At 40.0% G+C, this 25046-nt stretch overlaps 1 protein-coding gene across 8 annotated transcripts in view; it reads left to right on the plus strand.

Annotated features, from left to right (window-relative positions):
- Positions 1-50: 50 nt before the first annotated feature.
- The window catches only part of LOC131458806 (nebulin-like), a 42647-nt gene continuing 17651 nt past the window's right edge, over positions 51-25046 (plus strand). For 2 of the 8 annotated variants that reach the window (XM_058628138.1, XM_058628130.1), the window contains exons 1-41: positions 51-184; positions 3386-3750; positions 4251-4322; positions 5688-5789; positions 6924-7034; positions 7117-7227; positions 8240-8350; positions 8443-8553; positions 9171-9284; positions 9381-9491; positions 9577-9687; positions 9818-9928; positions 10015-10113; positions 11182-11292; positions 12770-12880; positions 13622-13732; positions 14182-14289; positions 14384-14494; positions 14603-14713; positions 14788-14898; positions 15255-15365; positions 15478-15588; positions 16208-16318; positions 16571-16681; positions 17206-17316; positions 17437-17550; positions 18432-18542; positions 18623-18733; positions 18949-19053; positions 19266-19376; positions 19542-19652; positions 20450-20560; positions 20658-20765; positions 21055-21165; positions 21641-21751; positions 21886-21996; positions 22072-22182; positions 22682-22792; positions 22892-23002; positions 23166-23273; positions 24141-24251. In XM_058628138.1, the coding sequence (XP_058484121.1) occupies positions 3397-3750; positions 4251-4322; positions 5688-5789; positions 6924-7034; positions 7117-7227; positions 8240-8350; positions 8443-8553; positions 9171-9284; positions 9381-9491; positions 9577-9687; positions 9818-9928; positions 10015-10113; positions 11182-11292; positions 12770-12880; positions 13622-13732; positions 14182-14289; positions 14384-14494; positions 14603-14713; positions 14788-14898; positions 15255-15365; positions 15478-15588; positions 16208-16318; positions 16571-16681; positions 17206-17316; positions 17437-17550; positions 18432-18542; positions 18623-18733; positions 18949-19053; positions 19266-19376; positions 19542-19652; positions 20450-20560; positions 20658-20765; positions 21055-21165; positions 21641-21751; positions 21886-21996; positions 22072-22182; positions 22682-22792; positions 22892-23002; positions 23166-23273; positions 24141-24251 (4614 nt within the window). In that variant the 5' untranslated portion in view covers positions 51-184; positions 3386-3396. Of the gene's footprint in view, positions 185-2460; positions 2660-3385; positions 3751-4250; positions 4323-5687; positions 5790-6923; positions 7035-7116; positions 7228-8239; positions 8351-8442; positions 8554-9170; positions 9285-9380; positions 9492-9576; positions 9688-9817; positions 9929-10014; positions 10114-11181; positions 11293-12769; positions 12881-13621; positions 13733-14181; positions 14290-14383; positions 14495-14602; positions 14714-14787; positions 14899-15254; positions 15366-15477; positions 15589-16207; positions 16319-16570; positions 16682-17205; positions 17317-17436; positions 17551-18431; positions 18543-18622; positions 18734-18948; positions 19054-19265; positions 19377-19541; positions 19653-20449; positions 20561-20657; positions 20766-21054; positions 21166-21640; positions 21752-21885; positions 21997-22071; positions 22183-22681; positions 22793-22891; positions 23003-23165; positions 23274-24140; positions 24252-25046 lie in introns of those variants that run through there. The other 6 variants (XM_058628084.1, XM_058628117.1, XM_058628123.1 and 3 more) reach the window with 5 other exon arrangements.

Raw genomic sequence — 25046 nt, forward strand, 5'->3', positions numbered from 1 at the left:
TAAGTGACTCTACGTTTATGTTAAAATAAAAATATTATAGTTTAAAATCATCTTGTCTGAAGAGTTGATTTTGTGTGTGTGTGTGTGTGTGTGTGTGTGTGTGCGTGCACACGCACTCGGATGCTCCACCCACGTGTGTCCTGACGACCCGCACCTGTGTGACCTTCAGCAGATGATGTCAGAGGTAACGTGTCGCGTTTTCCCCTCTCCATCCCCTCACCCCCCCCACACACACACACACAAAAAATTTTTGTTTGTTTGTAAATCACAAATTTTCTTGGTGAGGTTTGGTGTGGGAGAGTGAGTGGTTTACAAACCTCAGTTTCCTGTTGGAAAAATCTGTCTAACATTGAGAGAAAGACGTGAACGTGTTCTTATTCCACATTCTGGAATATTTGTACAGTCTGTTTCCTCTGTTGTATATTTTTTCAGACATTTCTTTTGCTTCTATCGTCTATTGTTTTGATATTAGTTATTGCATTTGTTTGCTTACTTTAATCTAGATAAAAACAAACAGCAGCTCATGTTTACACTCATGTCAGGAATTTAACATCAAAACTAGTTGAACTAAAAACAGTGGATCTGCCTTTTCCTCCTCTTCCTCGCTCTTGTGTTTTTCTGAGCGAGTGATCTCATTATTCCGCTGCGTTTAAACGCCACACACACACACACTCTACCTCTCTCCTCCTCATTTGCTCGCTTTAATTAACACACACTCACACTCACTCTCTCTCTCTCTTCCACTTCCACAGTAATGGTGTGACATTCAAAAGCCCACGCCGTTCTTTTATTACTGTGCTCTTTTCATGGCTCATCTGCTAATTAAACACTGTCCGGGGCTGGGGTTGGGGGGGGGGCACAGTGTGGCCGCGTGGCCGCCGCTGGTACTGCAGCTAACACACAGACTTTTCTCTCGGGAGAAAAATGACAAAAACTAGGTTAACGAGAGAGAAAAGGACAAGGAAACTGAATTATATGGACAAAAACAACAGTCGACTATCAGTTGTTCTGATTTCTAACAAGAAACTGGCATTTTTGTTCTCACATAACTTGATAAATGTAATGTAAAAAATGTGTCCAAAAGTTTAATTTTTTTTAGTATTTGATGACCTTTTCCATGTATTTAAAATTTGATTCTACATAGTTTGGATTTAAATACTGTACAGAATTGCACTGCAGTTATAAGAGTTTATTATTTAATCCAAACGTTTATTATTTTTAGTAATTGATGACCTTTTCATCATTTACAATATTCAATTCTACATTTTTTTTTATCTAAAATACTATACTATAATGCTATTTCCACTAGACGGCACTGTCATAATCATTGACATGTCCTCAAGCGGTGATAATTCATTATGAATAAATGTACTTTGCATGTAGTATGTTGAAAATAATTCAATTTAAAATTTTTGGCATTTTTTAAACTTAACGGCACGAGTGTGACTAATATTTGACCCGGACTGAATCAAAATGACAAAGTTGAAATGTTTTTAATTTAAAACAGGAAGCCACTTCATGTTGTTGTTGTTGACGACCTTTGAGTCGTGTTTGTGTGTGTGTGTGTGTGTGTGTGTGTGATGTCGCGGCGCGTTAACATTTGCCTGGGCTCTTGTTTACTTCATGGACCATCTGACGCTGTGATTTCACTGCCAGACGACCTGCGGGTGAGTGGACACTGAAGTGACCGCTCACTGTGGACTAAATATAGTGCAGTCATCACTGGATTTAAAAAAGATAAAGGTTTATAAAGAAGGAAAAGTGTCAACAATTCACCTTGTCAGTCTTTTTATCTCGGCACTGAAACGTGGAATAAATCATTTTTAAATGTAAAATGATTTTTATTGAAAGTGTTGTACAGAACAGTTTAATTTTATCAGATCTATCAATTATCCACCATCAGCTGTCCCCACGTTTCTAAAACGTCTCGACTTTTGTAGAATGTCTCGACTATTCTCAAAAGTCTCAAATATTCTCAAAAGTCTCAACTATTCTCAAAAGTCTCAAATATTTTCAGAGGTCTCGACTATTCTCAGAAGTCTCGACTATTCTCAAAAGTCTCGACTATTCTCAAAAGTCTCGACTATTCTCAAAAGTCTCAAATATTCTCAAAAGTCTCGACTTTTCTAAAATCTCTTGTCTTTTCTAGAATGTCTCGACTAGTCTAGAATGTTTGGACTTTTCTAAAACGTCTTGATGATTCTAAAATGTCTCCACTTTTCAAAAATGTCCTCATTCTGAGTTAGTGATAAGACTTTTGTTTAGTCTGTTTAAATGAAGTCCTGAGAAGAATAGCTGCACAAACCTGTGTGTGTGTGTGTGTGTGTGTGTGTACATTACATTCCTTCCACTGTAGTCACCTTCACCCACGCCACACACACACACAGTGGTTATGATAAGGTCTTGAGTAGAAGCTAAATGTGGACGGAAATTGTGATAAGACGTTCCCGGTGATCTGACGTCGAGAAGACAGTCGACCATTGCAGCAGACACTCAAGGACGAGATTGAGTCGCTTAGTTGCTCGTAGAGTTACTGTTTTTTTGTTTTTAAATTAAAGCTAAAACAGGAAGTTGAAGAAGATTAGAAGAACGAAGACTGCGACATTTGACAAGCTGGAAAAGAGACAAAGACGTCAGGATAAAACTTAGATAGAATAAGGTGAGTGCGGGAGACTTTGAGAATGTGACGTACAAAGTTTGGTAGAGTCTGTGACATTTGAGAATGTGACGTACAAAGTTTGTTAGAGTCTGCGACATTCACCGTTGACGGCTAACGAAGGTGCGTCCATGACCTTGAAGAATCTGGAAGGAAATGTCGGAATGTTACCGTGACCTTGACCTGTAGACGATCCCACGTTGACGAAGACTTTAAGGAAGCCGAAAAAAGTCAGTGTATCATGCAGCATTCAGATGAGATTACGTCTTTTTAAAGTTGCCTGTAGAGGGAGCTATTTAGCTATTGTTGCCGAAGTCACTGCGACACAATGTCTGCCATCGTCGGACGAACTGTGGCCGACAAAAACGCAGGCATTAGCGTGAATGTTCTTTTTCTGCGATCTCGTTTTGGACCGGTGTATTAAATATTATATCAAATATTAAAGCTTGATCGGCTAGCTTGATTATTGTCTATTGTAGTTTGAGTTTGGGAACCTGCAACGCTAAAAGTTGTGAAATTAAATTTGGGTCGGGCAGAGGTGAATTGTCTTTTTGTCTTAAAAACTGTAGCGACTTATCGTAGGAAGGTGCGATTTTATGACGTGTCCAGTCATAGTGAAGGTTTTGATTGTATTTTTCTTCTCTCTTCATCCTTTATGTTAAAAATCTCATCTCATCTAATGTTTTTATAAACGTTTTAACTTAAATATGTTGTTGTCTTTGTCCTCAGAAGAGCGCGACATGGAGGAAGAGGCAGCGTCTGCTGCTCCGCTGACGGATGGATTTACTGAAGACGTGAAGGGAGAGAGAAAAGCGTCGGTGGAAACGACGGTCGTGACATCGTCCACGTCTGTCGTCACCGCGACCACGACCGCGACGGACCGAGTAGAGGAGAAAGAGGAGGCTCAGGCAGAGGAGATGATACTGTCCACGACTGTCGTCACGACGATGGAAAGGACGGATGAAGTGGAGGAGGAAGAGGAGTGTGAAACTGAGAAAGTATCACAGGGGGAAGATGTTGAGGAGGAAAAGGAGGAAGGAGAAGAAAAAGAGGAGAGCGAAGGGAAAACGATTCTGGGACGTTGGGAATCAGAGGTAAAAAACTGGAATGAATATTTCACAAAATACTCCAAGTCTAAGTTTAAGTCTACGATGTCTTAAGAACATGATCACGTCTTTATCTCACTGTTAGACAGACTTTTCCAACAGGAAACTGAAGTTTGTAAACCACTCACTCTCCCACACCAAACCCCATAGAGAAAATCAGTGATTTTAACATCACAGCACACAGGAGTTGTTGATCCACTGCTGCCTCCATCACTAAGTTACAATGTTTGATTTTGTCACTTCGGCTTTTAAAATCCTTTGTTTCGATTTACCTCAGTGCCACAAAGTGACCACACGAGGCAGCAGTAGACCAGCAGCTAAAATCACTGATTTTCTCTATGGACTTTGGTGTGGGAAAGTGAGCGATCTGATGCATTTTTCCATCAGTATTTTGTGTCAAACTACTTGTGTTTTAGTTAGAAACTGTGTGAATAAACGGGTCTTCCTGAATAGTGATGTTAACATGGTTTGAACATGTGTATTTTCAGGCTACTGCTGATGTGAAGCCTCCTCTGCCTGACCCAGCGTTCAACAGGAGGTGCAGTTTACTCGCCAGTGATGTGAGTTCATTCACTAATGAAGTTTACTCCTTGTACTCATGAGCTGCAAACTACAAACGACAAACTGATTATTTTGATTATCAATTAGTTTCTGGCATTTTTGAGCTTCTTAAATGTGAATATTTTCTGGTTTCTTTGCTCCATATAAACAAAGAAATCGTTAAAACTGAATCACGTTGTGTTTCTGGACAAAAACAAGACGTTTTCTGGACCAAACTCAAACAGTTGTGTTTCATCAGAAGCAGAAAATCTTCCTCGTTGTCCCGTACGTGATGTTTGATGGCGTGAAGGTTAACAGAGGAGTGACGTGAAGAAGGTGTTTTTTTTTGGTTTTTTTTACTCCCTTCTACTGGGGCTGATGAGTCACAGCTGAGCTACCAGATTTGACTCACACCAGGGAGTCGATGTCTCACCCGCCCACAGCGCTTTCACCCTCATTCAGCGTTTTAACCGCCTGATTCTCACTCACAGCCGCCGCCGCTGCTCCATCAGTCTAAATGCACTTTTCCTCCGAGTCCAATAAAGGCCCGTCTCTGGATGTTGGGCAGAGATGGTTACCAACGGCAACGCTACCTCCAGTTCATACTGAAGGATGCAGAAAAGAAGGAGGAGGAGCTTCAGTTTGTTTCTTGGAAGAAAATGTTGATCAAACGTGGAAATGATGATGTTCTCAAAGGTCTTGTTTTTGTCCACAAACACAAAATAATTCCGTTTTAATGATTTCTTTGTTTTATGATGCAAAGAAACCAAAACAATATTCACATTGAAGAAGCTGAAAAATCACACAAACTGGTTTTAATAAGGAAATAATAAATAACATGTTGATTTTCTTTAATAAAAGCTTAGAAACAGTACGCCCTAAAAGATATCCTCATCGTTTCATTAGCTGACTTTTGTCTTCATAATTTTCCGTCGACTAATTTCTCCATTTATCGATGAATTGTTTGGTCCAGAAAATGTCAGAAAATTTTGAAATGATGATGTTCTCAAATCTGAAAGCTGAAAAATCACACAAACTGGTTTTAATTACAGAAAAACTCTATTATTATTAATAAAATGTGTGATGACTGATTTAGAAATACGCTAAATCACAACATGAATCATGACGAGAGGAATTTTGTGCGTAATGTAGCGACTAATTTACGTCATCAATCATTTTTGAATTTGTAAACAAATCATTTCTAAGAGATGTTTGGTAAATTCATTAAAACTCCCTTTTATGCATGTTATTTAAAACAGAATTTGTTTAGTTAGGGACCTGAAAATATCTCCCACGACCCATCTTTGGTTCCCCTGACCCAGTCTTTGAGAACCTTTTACTGGCTTACTGTGTTCATTTGAAAACTTTCACCTTTCACCATGCAGGTGAAGTATAAGGAAGACTTTGAGAAGATGAAAGGTCAGAGTATGTTTGTTCCTGGAGCCGAACTCATCCACTCCAAGAACATCAGCGCTGTGATATCTGAGGTAACAGAGAGATGAACCTGAACTTAACCCATGTTTTACAGTCAATGTGTGGTTCTATAGGTACTGACAGACCTTTTAAAACTTATTTTAGTGACTTAAACAAAAGACTTGCTTAATAAAATCAGCTGAACTCTACGATGTCCTAAGAACCACTCACTCTCCCACTCCAAACCCCGCAATCAGTGATTTTAGTTCGCGTGGACACAGGAGCTGCTGTGTCACCTCTGGTGCTAGCTGCTAATGTTAGTATCCATGCCGAATAACCTTTACTATCATTCTGCATTATTTTCAAATGCCATGTTAGCATTTAAATCACCTACTTTGCAGTCTGAAATGCTCAACCTCACTCCCAGTGAAAACAAAATGGCTGCCAGTAGAGACACAAGGAAAAACAGATTTTAGCCACTTAACAAAAGACTCAGCTGATAAAATCTACGTCAGTTTAAGTCTACGATATCTTTAAGAACACGTTCACATCTTTATCTCACTTTTAGACAGACTTTTCCAACAGGAACCACTCACTCTCCCACACCAAACCCCATAGAGAAAATCAGTGATTATAGCTCGCGAGGACACAGTTGGTCTACTGCTGCCTCGTGTGGTCACTTTGTGTCACTGAGGTAAATCAGAACAAAGTATTTTAATGCCGAACAGTAAAAATAAGACATTTGATCTTAGTGATGGAGGCAGCAGTGGATCAACAACTCCTGTGTGCTGTGATTTTAAAATCACTGATTTTCTCTTTGGGGTTTGGTGTGGGAGAGTGAGTGGTTTACAAACTTCAGTTAGTGTCCCAAAAATGGCTGGACCCGTTATTAGTCTCCTCTAGATTACACTACAACACCTATATGTAAACAACATGCTATAACAACATTTTATATTTATAATATTAACTAGTATTATCACTATAATACACCTCTGCTGTAGATTGTTCTACCACATCTTTTAGAAAGATAAACATACTTTTTCTATTTAGAATATTTGCTCAAATAATCTCTGTAATACAGTGTAATGTCTACAGGAAGGCTGGTTTAGATGAAATTGAGGTTCTCTTCCCTACTTTGGAAGTTATTAATGCGTGGCCACATATTCCAGGGATAATCTCAATGCTTTAATCTGGTCATTGTGTTTCAGTCCAAGTATAAAGAGGACAGTAAGAAGGAGTCGTCTCTGTCTCTGTTCTCTGTTCTGCCGGAGACGCCACAGACGCAACACGCCAGAGAAGCTTCAGAGCTGCAGAGTGAGGTTAGAATCTGATTATTTAACTTTAACACTCACATTATTGTTGAAAGTGGTGACTTTAAGTTTGTTTTTATTTGTTTGTCAGATTAAATACAAAGGGAACTTGAAGACAGAGATTTCCTCCTCTCTTTATTCTCTGCTGCCTGAAACCACAGAGACTCAGTTTGTCAGAGAGCTGACGGAGATGATGAGTGAGGTCAGAGTGCACGAACCAATGAATGAATGAATGACTCACATGTTCATCTTCTCACAGTGACATGAAGAGCAAATTTAATTCAATTTAAACTTTACAGCGAGTTCTATTTTCATCAGTTTTACACAAAACTTCACAACTCGGGTTATTCAGTCGTAAATTCTAGCATTGTTAGCTAACAGCTTTGCTAACTTTAGCATCACATTTTGTATTGCTAACTACCAGGCTAATGTAAACATTACATTACATGTCATTTAGCAGACGCTTTTATCCAAAGTGACTTACAAGGGAATTGAGTAACAACCTGCCAGGGGTGGGGTTGAACCGGTGACCATGATGTCTCTGCACACAGGGATACTGGTCTAAACCACTGAGCCACTCCACTCCCCACCAAACCTTTTGACAAACGCGTGACATCATATTTTATACACAAAACCACCATAGCAACATCATTGATGTTAGTAATACAGTTATCTTTGCTAAGTAGCATGTTAAATGAGTGCATTTGATAATCATATTATACAGTATTTTATTAATGAAAGAAATACCGTATAGCAACATGTGATGAGTGTTAGCATGAATGCTATTCCCGCTAACCAGCAAGCTAATGGAGTCTATTTGATGAATTTACATACACACCATAATGACATGTGATCAATGTTAGCATACAGCTAGGTTTGCTAACTAGCAAGCTGAATACACATGTTACATGGTGTTTGCATAACTGCTAGGTAGCGTAACTAGCATACAGTTTCACCTGTGTTTTTTTTTGCAAATGGATTCCATTAGTTTGCTAACTAGCATACAGCCAGATTTGCTAACTAGTAAGCTAACATAATAATCCAATTGATCCTTACATTGTATTTCATTCAAAGAAAACACAGTTGCAAACATGTGATTAATGAGAGCTTCACAGCTAGTTCAGCTAACGAGCTAATGCACTATTAAGCAGTGAAATGCTTCTAAAAATTGTCGTAGAAACCCCACAAACAAAGACGTGAACTCTGCTCCTCAGAACAAATACAAAGAAGAAGGAAAGAAGGAGAGGAGCAGCAGTTTGTACTCTCAGCTTCCTGAAACAGCCGAGATGCAGCTGGCGAAGAGCGTCCACGAGTTCCAGAGCGAGGTACGACGCCACAAAGACGCCACAACGGGAACCGTTAGACCGGCTCTTTTCATTTAATCTGATTGTTGTTGCTGTTGTTTTTTAACTGTTAGAAAAAGTACAAAGAAGATGGGAAGAGAAAGGCGTCCATCTCCCTCTACTCCCATCTCCCTGACACGCCAGAGATTCAGCACGCACTGGAGGTGTCGCAGCTGCAGAGCGAGGTAAGACAGTCACATGACGGAGTACGAAATCGCACAATTAGTTTGATGAAATCTTTTTCTTAACCAAGCAAAATTGCTTCAAAAACCAAAATATCTCGATAATCTGTATCAAAATAGAAAACAAAATTGAATCTGGATTAACTTAATTTACAAACTGAAATTTGAGCTTGAATTAAATATTTCGCACATATTTTTAACGACGCAATTCGTGAGAAAATCTGATTCTCCATTGACTTTATATGTTGTTATTGCACTAAAAAAATCCCTAAACCAATCTCATTTGCTGTTTCCTGTGGGCAAATCTCGCGAGACTAACAAAATCATGCGAGACTTGACCGTGACAGTCAACGTTACAGAAGCTACCAGTGCAGTTTAGCACATCGTATCGAACCACTGAAATATCCTGACAACCGACATCAAAACAGGACCATGTGAATATTTGTTCAATACATTTGTGATAAATGTTTTTCACCGCTAACGACATGATTTGCAATAAAATCTATGTGAGCTCTCCTTTCCCCATCGACTTTAAATGTTATATTATTGCGATGAAAGGTTTGCTTGCATTCGTGGTGGGTGAGTTATTATTTATTATTCTGTACTGTTTCACATCTCAGGTGAATTATCGTCCGAAGAAGCTTTTCAAAGGAGCTCCGCCCTCTCTTTACTCCCAACTCCCCGACACTTCGGAGATCCAGTTCGCCAGAGAGATGACGGAGATGCACAGCGAGGTATGACACAAATCTCCTTCTTCTTCTGTTTTTGTTTGTCATTGAATCCAACAGAGAACTCATCATTGTTGTGGTTGTTGTTGTTCTTCTTCTCAGAGTAAATATAAAGAAGTCGGGAGGCGGAGCCTCTCGCAGAGTTTCTACTCGCAGCTTCCAGAGACGACCGAGACTCAGTTTGCCAAATCTGTGGCTGAGCTGCAGAGCAAGGTCAGACGTGATGATGATGATGATGATGATGATGATATCATCTCCTGTTCATGATTAAAAGACGTTGTTGTGCTTCTCTGTGCAGATGCGCTACAAAGAAGCAGGAAAGAAAGTCACAAACTCGTGTCTGTACTCCTTTCTCCCTGAGACGCTGGAGACGGCGCGCGCCAAAGAAGTGTCGGAGCTCGTCAGTGAGGTACAGACGCCCGCGTTATTACAATTCTCTCACCGCGTACTTACCTCAGTGTCGTGACCTAACACTTAAACGAGTTTTATGATCGTAAAAGGGAAACGTTTATTATTTATTTATCACCTCATTTCTGCAGCTAAAGTATAAAGAGGACGGTAAGAAGGAGATGAACGTCAGCCTTTACTCTCTGCTGCCCGACACCATCGACACACGACACGCCAGAGAGGCGTCACAGCTGCAGAGTCAGGTGATCACAGGATGACTTTCTTCTCCATCACTGATAGAACCTGGTGTTTGTTTTTGTGTAAACTCTGGTGTGTTCTGCTCTCACAGGTGAAATATAAAGAGAAGAGTCAGAGCAGTTTGTATCATTGTCTTCCAGAGACGACGGAGACACAGCTTGCCAAACAGCTGTCAGAGCTGCAGAGTGAGGTAAATCACAGAAAGTAGAAAGTATTCACATTTAAGAAGCTGGAAAATGACAGAAAGTAGAAAATATTCACATTTAAGAAGCTGAAAAATGACAGAAAGTAGAAAATATTCACATTTAAGAAGCTGGAAAATGACAGAAACTAGAAAATATTCACATTTAAGAAGCTGGAAAATGACAGAAAGTAGAAAATATTCACATTTAAGAAGCTGGAAAATGACAGAAACTAGAAAATATTCACATTTAAGAAGCTGGAAAATGACAGAAACTAGTACATTTTTACATTTAAGAAGCTGAAAATGACAGAAAGTAGAAAATATTCACATTTAAGAAGCTGGAAAATGACAGAAACTAGTAAATTTTTACATTTAAGAAGCTGAAAATGACAGAAAGTAGAAAATATTCACATTTAAGAAGCTGGAAAATGACAGAAACTAGTAAATATTCACATTTAAGAAGCTGAAAAATGACAGAAACTAGAAAATATTCACATTTAAGAAGCTGGAAAATGACAGAAACTAGTACATTTTTACATTTAAGAAGCTGAAAATGACAGAAAGTAGAAAATATTCACATTTAAGAAGCTGGAAAATGACAGAAACTAGAAAATATTCACATTTAAGAAGCTGGAAAATGACAGAAACTAGTACATTTTTACATTTAAGAAGCTGAAAATGACAGAAAGTAGAAAATATTCACATTTAAGAAGCTGGAAAATGACAGAAACTAGTAAATTTTTACATTTAAGAAGCTGAAAATGACAGAAAGTAGAAAATATTCACATTTAAGAAGCTGGAAAATGACAGAAACTAGTAAATATTCACATTTAAGAAGCTGAAAAATGACAGAAACTAGAAAATATTCACATTTAAGAAGCTGGAAAATGACAGAAACTAGTACATTTTTACATTTAAGAAGCTGAAAATGACAGAAAGTAGAAAATATTCACATTTAAGGAGCTGGAAAATGACAGAAACTAGTAAATATTCACATTTAAGAAGCTGAAAAATCACAGAAACTTAGTTTAAAGTATGATGTAATTGTAGAAATGTCCTGTGTTGTTTGTGCAGACAAAGTACAAAGACGCTGGGAAGAAGGAAGCGAGTTCCTCTCTCTACTCTCTGCTGCCGGAAACCATGGAAACGCTGCACGCCAAAGAGACGACAGAGCTGCTCAGTGAGGTGCATGTTCATGTCCTCAGTCACAAACTAGTTTGACCGATTACTCTCCCGACTCTTTTTGGTTTCTGTGTTTACAACGTCTTTGTTTCCAAGTGAAGACGACGGGCTCGTTTCAGAAAGCAGGTTCAGTGAAAACTCTGAGTTAGTTAACCTTGAGATGAGGGAAACTCTGGTTTTTCGGTTTCACAAAGCCAGTTCAGCTTAACGCCGAGTCAGTTACCCTGGCAACATACTCCGTGAACCTAACCTGCTCGCTGGCAGGTTTTCTTCAACCAACCCTGAGTTTCTCTGTGTCTCCTCCTCCTGCTGCTGAGCCTGAAGCAGCTGTCTGACACTCCGTCTCATTTCCTCATTCATACAGTCGATATCAAAACAAGTATCAGAGCGCATTCACCTGCCAAATTAATGACATTTATGTCTTTCAAAACATCAAAATCCCAATCAGATACCCCGGGTTTCGAGGGGGGGGGGTTGCAGGACGGACACTTGCCCGTGCCTCAGAGCAAGGACTTGTGGTGGTATTTCCACCGGCTCTACTCACCTTGGGATGGCACAACTCAACATGGTTTAGGTACATACTCAACTCAACACATCCATTATTACAAGCCTGTACGTCTACTTACCTTAAGTCAGCTCATATCACCACATATCAAATCCAACCTCCACACACGCATCAAATCTTAATCAAATCAATCAAAAAACAATATTTTGCCGATATTTTAGAGACGCCCCCAAAATCTCACAAATCATGTTCCCAGGGGAGCTCATGTCTCATTAAGGGGGGCTGAGACCCCCCTGGCTCGCCCGTAGTTCACACCAACACTGTGCACATTAATAAATAATAATAATACTAATGACTTGGATTTATAAAGCGCGAAATCTTAATGTTTGACAGCATTTCAGTGACTGTGTTACACTGTGTTATATTTACACGTGGAAATATAGTCATGAAATAGCGTTGAGCAAAATGTTTTAATGTAAAATAGAGTCAAAAAAGTGAGTCAGTTTGAACATTGACTCTTCAGTTGGACTTTATATTTATAGGTCCTTTAGTAAACTATGTTTTATCAGTTTGATCCATATTCTCATCTTCAGTTTGTGTCTCGTCAGGTTACAGCTGAATAAATATCAAATCAAATGTAACATAATGTTAGGACTGCAGCATTTCAGCATCCATTAATGAAATTAAAGTCTGTTAAATGATGAATGAGTGGATTACACTGTATAAAATGTGATAGTGTTCATTTATTGACTCCTCTCTTCACATAAATGTCATGGTCATTGACATGTGTTAATATTTCTGCTCAACTGGGTTAAAATGGAGGCTGTGCTCTTTGTTTACCCGTTGCCATGGTGAATCATAGTATCAGAGCTCCATTGATGACGGCTTTTTTCATTCCCAACGCACACGCTTAACTCAGAGTGAACATACTCAGAGTTGATTGAACTAATGCTGATCAGCTGTTCTCCTCCTCAGGTTAAATACCAGGAGAGCAGCAGGAAGCAGATGAGCAGCTCGCTGTACTCCACGCTGCCCAACACGCCTCAGACCAGCTTGGCCAGAGAGATGACGGACATGCTGAGCGAGGTGACGTGGACCTTTCACGTCGTATCACGTGGGAATCATGTGGTCTGGGTTTTAGCGGCTCATTGTTCTCTGATGAACCGCTCACCACACGTAGGATTATCATCAAACCAGGATCAGAGGGGGTTGCAGTTATAGTTCACTGTGTGTGTGTGTGTGTGTTTATTAAGCAGGGACGCTGTTAAAAATACACACCAGTGAATATGAAACCATTTTAATTTGTGCACAAAACAATGTAAGATTCTTGTAATGGAGAAGAAGTTTTTGTGGGAATTTTCTGCTATAATTCCATTTTTGGACAGAAGTAGGAAGCAAAATCAGGTCAATAACTGGCCCATATATTGACTTTAATTTTGTATTTAGGAAATCTGCCATCAGAACGAGGAAAACAGGAGAGATAATTATGGCATATATGATTATTATTGAGCAGGAAAAACCCACAACAACAGAACTTAGAGAAATAGTTCAGTAAATTCACACCAGGGACCGATTGAGCTTTTCTCTGAGATCTGCTGCTGAAAACTGTTAGAACAAATAAACCTGTAGTGACCTGTTATTACCTCCAGTGACTTGTGATATGATGTCAGAAGTACTGGGTGAACGCTCTCATACTGCGGTGTAACCCAACACATTCTCTCTCTTTTTTTTTTTATGGTATTTTCATTAAAATATAAATGAAGCCGTGTCATGTTTCACAGTAATTATTTAGTAGTAAGTAATAATTTAGTTTCTGTCTTCTAACAGAGTAAATACAGAGAGGCTGGCGTGAAGAGTCTGACTCAGAGTCTGTACAGTCAGCTGCCACAGACGCAGGAGACGCAGTTTGTCAGAAGTGTCTCTGAGCTGCAGAGCGAGGTGAGGATTTCAAGCCACTTAACAAAATAATGTCGGTTTAAGTCTACGACATCTTTAAGTACATGTTTGGGTCTTTATCTCTCTGTTAGACAGACTTTTCCAACAGGAAACTGAAGTTTGTAAACCACTCACTCTCCCACACCAAACCCCATAGAGAGAATCAGTGATTTTAGCTCACAGGGACACAGGAACTGCTGGTCTACTGCTGCCTCGTGTGGTCACTTTGTCACTGAGTTAAATCAGAATGAAGGATTTTAAAAGCCGAAGGGACAAAATAAGACATTTGAACTTAGTGATGGAGGCAGTGGTGGATCAACAACTCCTGTGTGCTGTGATGTTAAAATCACTGATTTTCTTTATGGGGTTTGGTATGGAGACGTTTTTATGTTATCTTTTGTTTTAGGAGTTATTATTTCATTTATTATTTTTATTTTATTTCGTGTCTGTAGCTGAAATACAAACAGGGGAACAAAGACGTGTCCAGCTCACTATATTCAACTCTGCCCGAGACCCTGGAGACGCTTCACGCCAGAGAAGCTTCTGACCTTCAGAGCGAGGTGACCTCCACCAGCATCATCATCTTTGAAGCTGCGCGGTGATCCTTATTATTATTGTTATTAATAATAAACATCTGTTGTTTTCACTGTTCAGCTGAAGTACAGGGAGGCTCTGAAGAAAGACCTGTCCTCCAGTCTGTTCCACCTGCTGCCTGAGACCACAGACACGCTCCATGCCAAACAAGTCTCCGAACTTCAGAGCGAGGTAACGTCACGACGACGCAGCAACAGAAAAAACTCCCCGGGAGAAAACCTGCTCCACGTCAGCGTTTCTACTCTGTCTGTTTGTTTTTTGTTTTTTGTTTAAACGCAGCTGAAGTACAAAGAGGACGGTAAGAAGGAGATGAGCATGAACCTTTACTCTCTGCTGCCCGACACCATCGACACACAACACGCCAGAGAGGCGTCGCAGCTGCACAGTCAGGTCATCTAACTCACCTTTGTCTCTTCGATTCCACTGAAATAAAGTCCAGAGCTTAAACTGTCATTTTCCTGCAGGTGAAGTATAAAGAAGGCTTGAAGCAGAAGACAGAGAGCAGTTTGTACCATCGACTTCCAGAGACCACAGAGACTCAGCTGGCTAAACAGCTGTCAGAGCTGCAGAGCGAGGTACGTGACTGTCATCCATCCTCCTGCTGCTGCTGAGAGCCATGTTCAGTGAAAACATGGCTGCCAGACTCATCCTTATGACATTTTTATATCGCTCACTCTCCCACACTAAAGCCCATAGAGAAAATCAGTGATTTTACACCACAGAGACACAGGAGCACTCTTGGTGTGGGAGAGTGAGTGGTTTACAAACTTCAGTTTCCTGTTGGAAAAGTCTATCTCACAGTGAGATAAAGACACAATCAGCTCTGAAGTATGAACCAGTTCCTTAGACCACCCCGCATCAAAACTGAACTTCACCCTTAAATCCACATGGAAAAGTTACATGAAGTTTTCTTGTTGGTTCCAAACGGCAGATCAAGTACAAGGAGTCGGGTAAGGAGGAGGCGACCACCAACCTGTACTCACTGCTGCCTCACACCATGGAGACGCAGCACGCCAAAGAAGCCGCAGAGCTGCTCAGTCAGGTAAACACTCCACTTTCTTCATTTCTTCCATCCACAGTCGTCAGCTCTGTGACGCTGATGCTCTGCTGCTGCTGCTGCTGCTGCTGCTGCTGCTGCTGCTTCTGCTTCACAGGTCAAATACAAGGAGAGTGGGAAGAAGGACATGTGCAGCTCGCTGTACTCCTCGCTGCCCGACACATCGGAAACCAGCTTTGCCCGAGAGATGACGGACATGCTGAGTGAGGTCAGAAAAAAATGTTACTTGTAGTAAACTTGAGGACTGAGACACTAAAAACATGACGACTAGTGGTAACGGAAAGACTCAGCTGAGGAAATCTATGTCAGTTTAAGTCTGCGACATCTTAAGAACATGTTCACGTCTTTATTTCACTGTGAGACAGACTTTTCCAACAGGAAACTGAAGTTTGTAAAACACTCACTTTCCCACACCAAACCAGTGAAAATCAGTGATTTTAGTTGGCGGGGACACAGGAGCTGCTGGTCCTCTGCTGCCTCGTGTGGTCACTTTGTGTCACTGAGGTCAATCTAAACAAAGGATTTCAAACTTTGAAGTGACAAAATAACACATTGTAACTTAGTGATGGAGGCAGCAGTGGATCAACAACTCCTGTGTGCTGTGATGTTAAAATCACTGATTTTCTCTATGGGCTTTGGTGTGGGAGAGTGAGTGGTTTTATAAAGTGACACAAACTTGAGCAAATGAAGTCATAGTGTGAGGAACATGAGCTAAAGAACTGTTGTAATCAAACAGCGTTATAATCATATATACATATATATATATATATATATAATGCTGTGTGATTAAAGTCATTCATGTGTGAGTGCTGATGTTTGTCTTTTAGAACAAGTACAAAGAGGCCGGGAAGAGAAGCCTCTCTCAGAGTTTTTACTCTCAGCTCACAGAGACAGCAGAGATTCAGTTCGCTAAAGGTGTCTCTGAGCTGCAGAGCGAGGTGAGGACATACCTTTATTCATCATTTATTATTGTTATTATTATTATATTGTTGTTATTATTATTATTATTGTTATCATTATATAATGATATTTGGTGTCTTTAGTCCACAAAATATTTGGTCAGAAAATGCCACAGCTTTAAAAAAGCACAGCAAACGACAGTGTCAAATTTAATGTGGACATTTAATACATGTCCTTGTCTTTTTTTAGATTATAGAAGTCATAAATGTTTTTGTTTGTTTTTGTTTCAGTTGAGATACAAAGAAGCCGCAAAGAAAGACGCCACAAACTCTCTGTACTCCACTTTACCTGAGACTCTGGACACACAGCACGCTAAAGACGCTTCACTGCTGCACAGTCAGGTGACTCAGCACAAACACGAGACCGTGACTCAGCACAAACACGAGACTGTAACTCAGCACAAACACGAGACCGTGACGAGACCATGACTCAGCACAAACATGAGACCATGATTCGGCACAAACATGAGACCATGATTCGGCACAAACATGAGATGAACATCCCAAAAATGTAAAACCTGTATGTATACTCGGGGTGTCATGATCTCGATAACAAATCTAACATTTATCAAAACCAAGTCACAATCTCAACCTTCATAAATAAAGATGGAATCAAGGATTTGACCACGCCCCCAGAGGACAAAAACACGGTGTTGTGGTTGTAGCACAACCAGTTAGCTCCTCCCTAACTTGAACCTGCTGCCGTCTAAAAGTAACCACGGCGACTGCTGATTTAGGCAACACATGGACAAAACTCAAAGCCCCGAACTACAGCTATAGACTTTTTCACTTTTTGAAAATTTGCGTAGATGTTTTCAAAAAATGTCCCCACTTTTGCGTTTGTGTGTGTGCGTGCGTGTGTGCAGCTGACGTACAGACAGAATGTAAAGGACACGTCGTCGTCGAGTCTTTATCACATGATGCCTGAAACAATGGAGACACAGTTTGTCAGAGAGAAGACGGACATGATCAGCGAGGTATGAAAAAAACTTCATGTCTGGATGAATAAATGAACCAAACATTCATTCATTCATTCATTAATCCTCCTCCCTATAGTATGTTCTTAATATTGTTGTTGTTTGTTTTTCGGTCACAAGGTCAAATACAAAGAGGACGGAAAGAAAGAGATGAGCGTCAACCTGTTTGGTTCTGCTCTGCCCGACGCTGTCGACACACAGAGAGTTAAAGAGCTGACAGAGCTGCACAGTCAGGTGATCACATATATATATATATAACTGTACACGATTATTTAAAACATCCCTTTTTATATACACGTAACATACAGTATGTGTATAGAAGGTGCTTGACATCCTTAAAAAATGCTTGAATTTTAATGTTGTGTTTCCAGGGTTTGAAAAGTGCTTTTTGACTGGATTTCTTTCAAAAACAAAAAGCTTAAGTTTGCTCTTTAGGTGGAGGAATAAAAAATACTAAAAAAGCATGGAAACATAACCTTGAAAGTGTTTTTAACAGATCAGTCTGAATCTTTGGTGATGGGTAGCTGATCACTCATGTATGTTCCCATTGAATTTTGGTAAGAAATGCCCACTGATGACGTCACAAAACACTATCAAATGTTCTAAAATCCCCATCTCTTATAAATGGGCAGAAAAATAAAATATAAAATATCCAAATATCTCTCTCAAAACTCATCTGACTTTTTTTCAAAATGTAATATGTGTGTGCAGGATCTGACACCCTACCACCAGACTAAATTTCATCTGAAACTAATCCAGATTACTAATTTGGACGCAATTTAAACATAACATAGTTTAGTCCCATTTAACAAATTGACCAGTGTATATCTCTGCCACATCTGAACAGATCAGGATCTTTTCTTCGTGATGTGTAGGTGATCACTCAAGTATGTTCCCATTCAATTTTGGTATGAATCCGCCCACTGATGACATCACAAAAATGATCACATTTTCAATCAATCCCCACTTGTAATAAATGGGCAAAACTGTAAAAAATGATGTGAAATATCTTTCAGAAGTCATCGGATTTGAATCAAATTTGGTGTGAGTGTGCAGGATCAGATCTAATCCAGATTACAGATTTGGTTTAAATTAATAATATTGTGTGTATTCAGGCTAAATACAAAGAAGCCAGTAAGAAACAGGCGTCCACGTCTCTGTACCATCGACTGCCTGAAACCATGGAGACGCAGCACGCTAAAGAGGCGTCGCAGCTGCAGAGCCAGGTACACACACACACACCAACACACACGTACATACACGCAGACACACACTCAGTGTTGTTTCTGTGTCTCGTTTCCTGTAGATTTTGTACAAAGACGCAGTGAAGAAGACAATGTCGTGTCCGGTTTATCACCAGCTGCCTGACACGCTGGAGACGCAGTTCGCTCGAGAAGTCGCAAACATGCAGAGTCAAGTACGTTTTTTTAACGGATTGACATATTTAACTTGGAAAAAATGGCCATTAAAATGTTGAGAAAGATCTTTAAAAAACAAAGACGAGCGTCAACTTACAACGTTACGTGAAAGGAAGGGAAGAAACAGCGCCATCGCATGGAAGAAATGGAATGTTTACAGTCCAGTGAACGTAAATATGTTTGAATTTAAACCTGATTGTTTGTTTGTTTGTAGAAAAAGTACAAAGAGGATGTGATGAAGAGTCAGAGTCTCTACAGTCACATGACCGAGACCAACGACACAACGTTTAATAAAAGTGTTTCTGAACTACAGAGTGAGGTCAGATTTTTTTACTTTGTACTTTTATTTCTTATTATCTATTTATCCCTACCTTTATTCATTTACTGATGTTTCAATATGTTTTACATTTATATAATTGAAATTTAAAGGTTATTTTTATGAACATCCTTAATCTCTGTCCTAAGTGTATATTTATTTCCTCGTAAAAATGAATAAACCTTTAATAAACACTGTTTCCTGTTGTTTTTCAGACAAAGTACAGGAAGTGTGGACGTCAGGAGGCGGCGAGCTGTTTATACTCCACCATGTCTGAGACTCTGGACACTCAACACGCCAGACAGGCCTCACAGATCCAGAGTCAGGTGACCACAGCCATGCCGACCTCACCGTCTGTCTGTCCGTCCGTTTAAAGCATGACTCGTCGTTTGTCTTATTTATGAAACAGAGTCGACCTACATTTTTTAATAAACTCAAATTTCCATGTTTTAAACTATCGTTTTAAAACCTCTGGGCTTTTCTGTCCTCAGGTCAAATATAAAGAGGACGTACAGAAGGATTTGTCGTCCGCTCTGTTTTCTACTCTGCCTCAAACCATCCAGACTGAGTTAGCCAAGGAAGTGACGGAGCTTCAGAGTCAGGTGACGTCATTTTCCTATTTATTATAATATTATTGTTAAACATTTTAGCCGCTTAACAAAAAGACATTTGAACTTTGTGATGGAGGCAGCAGTGATGTGTGCTGTGATGTTAAAATCCCTGATTTTCTCTGATATAAAAGTGCATTCCAGGACGCTAACTTCATTCAAAATAGTTAGGATGCTAACCTTTACTCGTGAGTGAAGTTAGCAAGCTCTAACAGGATGCTAACTTCCTTTGGGATAGTTAGAATGCTAACTTTTGCTTGTTAGTGAGGTTAGCATGCTTTAACAGGAGGTTAACTTCACTTGGGATAGTTAGAATGCTAACTCTAACTTGTTAGTTAAGTTAGCAAGCTCTAACAGGATGCTAACTTCCTTTGGGATAGTTAGAATGCTAACTTTTGCTTGTTAGTGAGGTTAGCATGCTTTAACAGGAGGTTAACTTCACTTGGGATAGTTAGAATGCTAACTCTTACTTGTTAGTTAAGTTAGCAAGCTCTAACAGGATGCTAACTTCCTTTGGGATAGTTAGAATGCTAACTTTTGCTTGTTAGTGAGGTTAGCATGCTTTAACAGGAAGTTAACTTCACTTGGGATAGTTAGAATGCTAACTCTTACTTGTTAGTTAAGTTAGCAAGCTCTAACAGGATACTAACTTTATTATGTAGAAAAACCTCATGTGCGCCCTCTGCTCGATGCTACTACTTAGACAGGTTATAACGTGAATGTTAGAAAGTGTTTGTTTCCATCTGTACACATGCACTGATTCTGTTTGTTTGTTTGTTGTCGTGCTGCAGGTGAAATATAAAGAAGACAGTAAGAAGGACATGTCCTCGTCTCTCTATCGTCTCCTCCCCGACACGACAGAGATGCATTTTGCCAAACACATGTCAGAGATTCAGAGCGAGGTGTGTGTTCCTCTCCTCACTCACTGAGAACTCTTCTCTTTATTTCCCTCGTCTCTTTCCTGTGTTTACGTTGTTGTTTTTCTTTGTTTGTCTTCAGGTGAAGTACAGGAAGGACAAAGAGGACCTGTGTGACACGCTGTACGCTCTGCTGCCTGAGACTCTGAACACACAGTTTGTTAAAGACATGGCTGAGACTCACAGTGAGGTGAGGACAACCCACTGCTGCCTCCATGTTAAAATCACTGGTTTTCTCTGTGGACTTTGGTGTGGGAGCGATAAGTGACAGTGGGAGGAGCTTTGTGGAGGAAGTCTTCATGCTATCATGAATCTAAATGTGTCCACCACAGTGTGGACCTGAAACTGGATTCTCATTGGTTAAACAGCTGATAAAGACTGAGTGATAGCAGTGGTCAGTGAGAGAGGAGGAACTTTTGTAGTTTGTTTCATGCTCTGTCTCTGTCTCTCTGTCTGTATGTCTCTCTGTCTGTTGTCAGGTGAAGTACAAACAGGAGGGGAAACAGCAGACGTCGTCGTCTCTTTACTCTAAACTTCCTGAGACTCTGGAAACTAAACGTGTCAAAGAAGTGACGGAGCTGCAGAGCCAAGTCAGTCTTTCTCCACCTTCTTCATCCTCCTTTCATTCTCCATCCTCTTATATTTTATTCTATCTTTTTTTAACTTTTATCCTCTGTCTTAGATTTTTATCAATCTTTCATATTTCATCCTCTCTTTCAGTTTTTTGTCCTCCATCTTTCCACCTGTTATGTATATATTTTTTTATTTTTCTTAATTCTTTCTCCTCCAACTTTTCTTCTACATCCTCCGTCATTTTTTAATCCTCTATTTTGTATTTTTCCTCCTTAATCCTCCATTTTTCTCCTAATCCACCATCTGTCGTTTCTCCTTCGTCCTCTCTCTCTCTCATATTCCGTTCTTCCTCGTCCCCTGTCCTCTCTTCCTCGTCCCCCGTCCACTCTTCCTCGTCCCCCATCCTCACTTCCTCGTCTTCCTCTTCCCCTGTCCTCTCTTCCTCGTCCCCTGTCCTCTCTTCCTCATCCTCTGTCCCCGTGTCTCTGACAGAACAAGTACAAAGATGGAGGGATGAAGGAGACGTCGTCGTCTCTTTACTCTCAGCTCTCTGAAACGGCAGAGACACAGTTTGCTCGTGAGCTGACGGAGCTGCAGAGTCAGGTTTATTCATTAACAATAACTTTTAATAATAGTGTAAAAGTGTATAAGTTTAATTTGTAAGTGTACAGAATGTAAAACACCTGAAGTCAAGCTGTGTTTTTTTCCTGTGGATTTTGTTTTATTTTGGTCTTTAGAACAAATATAAAGAAAGTGGGAGGAAGAGTCAGAGTGTCAGCGTTTACTCGCTGCTGCCAGAAACCAACGAAACTCAGTTTGTCAAAGCTGTTTCTGAACTTCAGAGTGAGGTACGGTCGCTTATAAATGATTATCTGTGATTTTTCTGCTTCTTAAATGTAAATATGTTTACTTGTTTGTTTTAGAACAAATATAAAGAAGCAGTGAAGAAGAACTTGTCCAGCTCTCTGTACTCAAAGCTGCCGGAGACTCTGGACACGGCTCACGCCAAAGTGGCTTCACAGCTGCAGAGTCAGGTATTGAACCGTCAACCCACATGTTCACCCTCACAAACTCTCACACTTTGAATATGAAGGAAATAAACATGTTCCACAGCTTTATCTCACTGTTAGACAGACTTTGAAAATCTGTGTTTTTAGCTCATGGAGACATAGGAGTTGTTGATCCACTGCTACCTCCATCACTCAGTTCAAATGTCTTTTTTTAATGACTTCGGCCTATAAAATCCTTTGTTCAGATTTACCTCAGTGACACAAAATGACCACACGAGGCAGCAGAGGACCAGCAGCTCCTGTGTCACTGCGAGCTAAAAACTTCAGGTTCCTGTTGGAAGAGTCTGTCTAACATTGAAATAAAGACGCAAACATGTTGTTAAGACATCTTAGACTTAAAATGTAGTCGATTTTATTACGCAAGTCTTTGTTTAGTGGCTCAAATCTGTTTTAATTTCTCATTTTTGTCACACTGTTGGACATTTGTTGAAGTTCTTGTCTTTTCTTGTCTCTCTCCGTGAAGGCAAAGTACAAACAGGACAGTAAGACTGAGGCGAGTGACTCTCTGTATCATCATCTGCCTGAAACCAAGGAGACGCAGCTGGCCAAGGAGCTCAGAGACGTCTACAGTGAGGTGAGGAATGCGAGTGGTCGCGACGCATATCGCGGCAGCCAAGTGTCGCAGGCGACGTGCAGCGTGGTGAACGTCTGCCATATTGTTTTCTGTTTTCAGTTGAAGTACAAAGAGGAGGCGAAGAAAGGCGTGGCTAACAACCTGTACTCACTTCTGCCTGAAACAGCTGAGACGCAGTTTGCCAAGCACGTGTCAGAGATACAGAGTGAGGTGAGGAACACACACACACACACAGGATCTGTCAAACATCTGATTTAATTTACACTCTTAATATTTATTTTCCCTTCATTTTTAACGCTTTAACCCAGCATTCAGCGCCATAATTGATTTAAATGATAATAAAGTTCAAATGTGACTTGATTTTCTTCTCCAGGCCTTGTACAGGAAGGACAAAGACGATCTGTCCGTCAGTCTGTACTCGCTGCTGCCGGAGACTCTGCAGACGCAGTTTGTCAAAGACATGGCTGAGACGCACAGCGAGGTGAGAGGACACAGGACTACTTCCTGTATTATGTTAATGTGTGTGTTTTATTTTATAGTTTTATATAGAGTTCATTCACAGTATGAAAGATATCATAGAAAATGTAGTTATTTGGTAAGAACAACTACAGCTCGATTCTCCTGCACCACATACAGGCCTGGCATGTGTACTACATGTCCTGAAACCACGCCATGTTTGTGTGGACGAGCAGAAACGTCACATGGACTATTCTTGTCTTGTTATCAGAAACACACTCAGAGCTGCTGATAATTCCTTCACTCTCCTCCATCTCCTTAAAGGGGTAGTTTAAGTATTTTTAAGCATGTATGAGGTGTTTAAACCCGTGAATGTGCTCTGGACAGGTGACAGGAGAAACTAGACAGATTTGATCCAATTAAAAAGAGGTGAACTTCATAAAATCTGCATAATTTTAAGTCTACGACGTCTTAACAACATGTTCACTTCTTTATCTCACTGTTACACAGACTTTTCCAACAGGAAACTGAAGTTAGTAAACCACTCACTCTCACACACCAAACCCCATAGAGAAAATCAGTGATTTTAACATCACAGCACACAGGAGTTGTTGATCCACTGCTGCCTCCATCACTCAGTTCAAATGTATTATTTTGTCACTTCTGCATTTAAAATCCTTTGTTCCAATTGACCTCAGTGACATAAATAACACAAGACAGCAGTAGACCAGTAGCTCCTGTGTCCCTGCGAGCTAAAATCAATGATTTTCTCTATGGGCTTTGGTGTGGGAGAGTGAGCGGTTTACAAACTGCACTCTCTGTCTCTTTTTATTCTCTCTTGTTTTGCACTTTGTTTCTCTTGGATTTGGTTGATTTCTTTTTTCTCCTGCAGGTCAAGTACAAGGAGGCGGGAAAGAAAGAGGTGAGCACTTCTCTGTACCATCAGCTGCCCGAGACTCTGGAGACGCAGCGAGTCAGAGAGGTCACTGAGCTGCAGAGTGAGGTACACACACACACACACACAGCAACAGCTAAGATTAGATATTAGAAATAAGAGGTCGTGAACCGAAATAAGAGCAAATACTAAAGGAAGACGAGGTGATTTAGAAACAGATTCCAGAGGCAGAAAGAGAAATACAGTGGAGTTAATACAGTGTCACGGTTTCTGAAAGTTGAGAAGTTGCACGTCAAAGTCGACCCATGGTTATTAAAGTTTCACTCACACTGTCGCAGGACGACGGAGAATCAACGTCTTTCCATTTTTTGTCCCAACAAATGTTATTTTAAATGTGTTTTATACTGTTCACAATTCAAATATAACACACAATATCTGGTGTTCGTGTTTTTTTTCCTCAATAAAACATTAAAACGTCAATGCACCATTTTAACATGTAGTACATTGTAAAGAACTTGAAAAGTGGTCAAAAACACTTAGTTACGGGACATTTTCTTGTGCTTTTTATGGTTAAAATAAGCAAAAACTGAGGTTGAGGTGTTAAAGGGTTTAACCTCAAACGAAGTAAATATGAAGTTATGCTGTTTTATTGTGTAGTTTACTCTATCTTACATTCATATTTATTAGTTTGTTGCTATTTCTTTTTACAGCTAATCTCTTGTAAACGTTATTCTCTTTTCTTTTTTTTTTTTTTTACATATACTTACACACACATATATATACACTGCCTGGTCAAAAAAAAAGTCGCCACCTAAAAAAAAGGGTCACATCATTGGAACGCCTTTGGCATTGTTTACATAAGCTACTGCAATGTCACAAGATTTATTTCCGTCCAGTGTTGCA

The sequence above is a fragment of the Solea solea genome, chromosome 1, assembly GCF_958295425.1.
Source record: "Solea solea chromosome 1, fSolSol10.1, whole genome shotgun sequence".
In the NCBI taxonomy this organism is placed as follows: Eukaryota; Metazoa; Chordata; class Actinopteri; order Pleuronectiformes; family Soleidae; genus Solea; species Solea solea.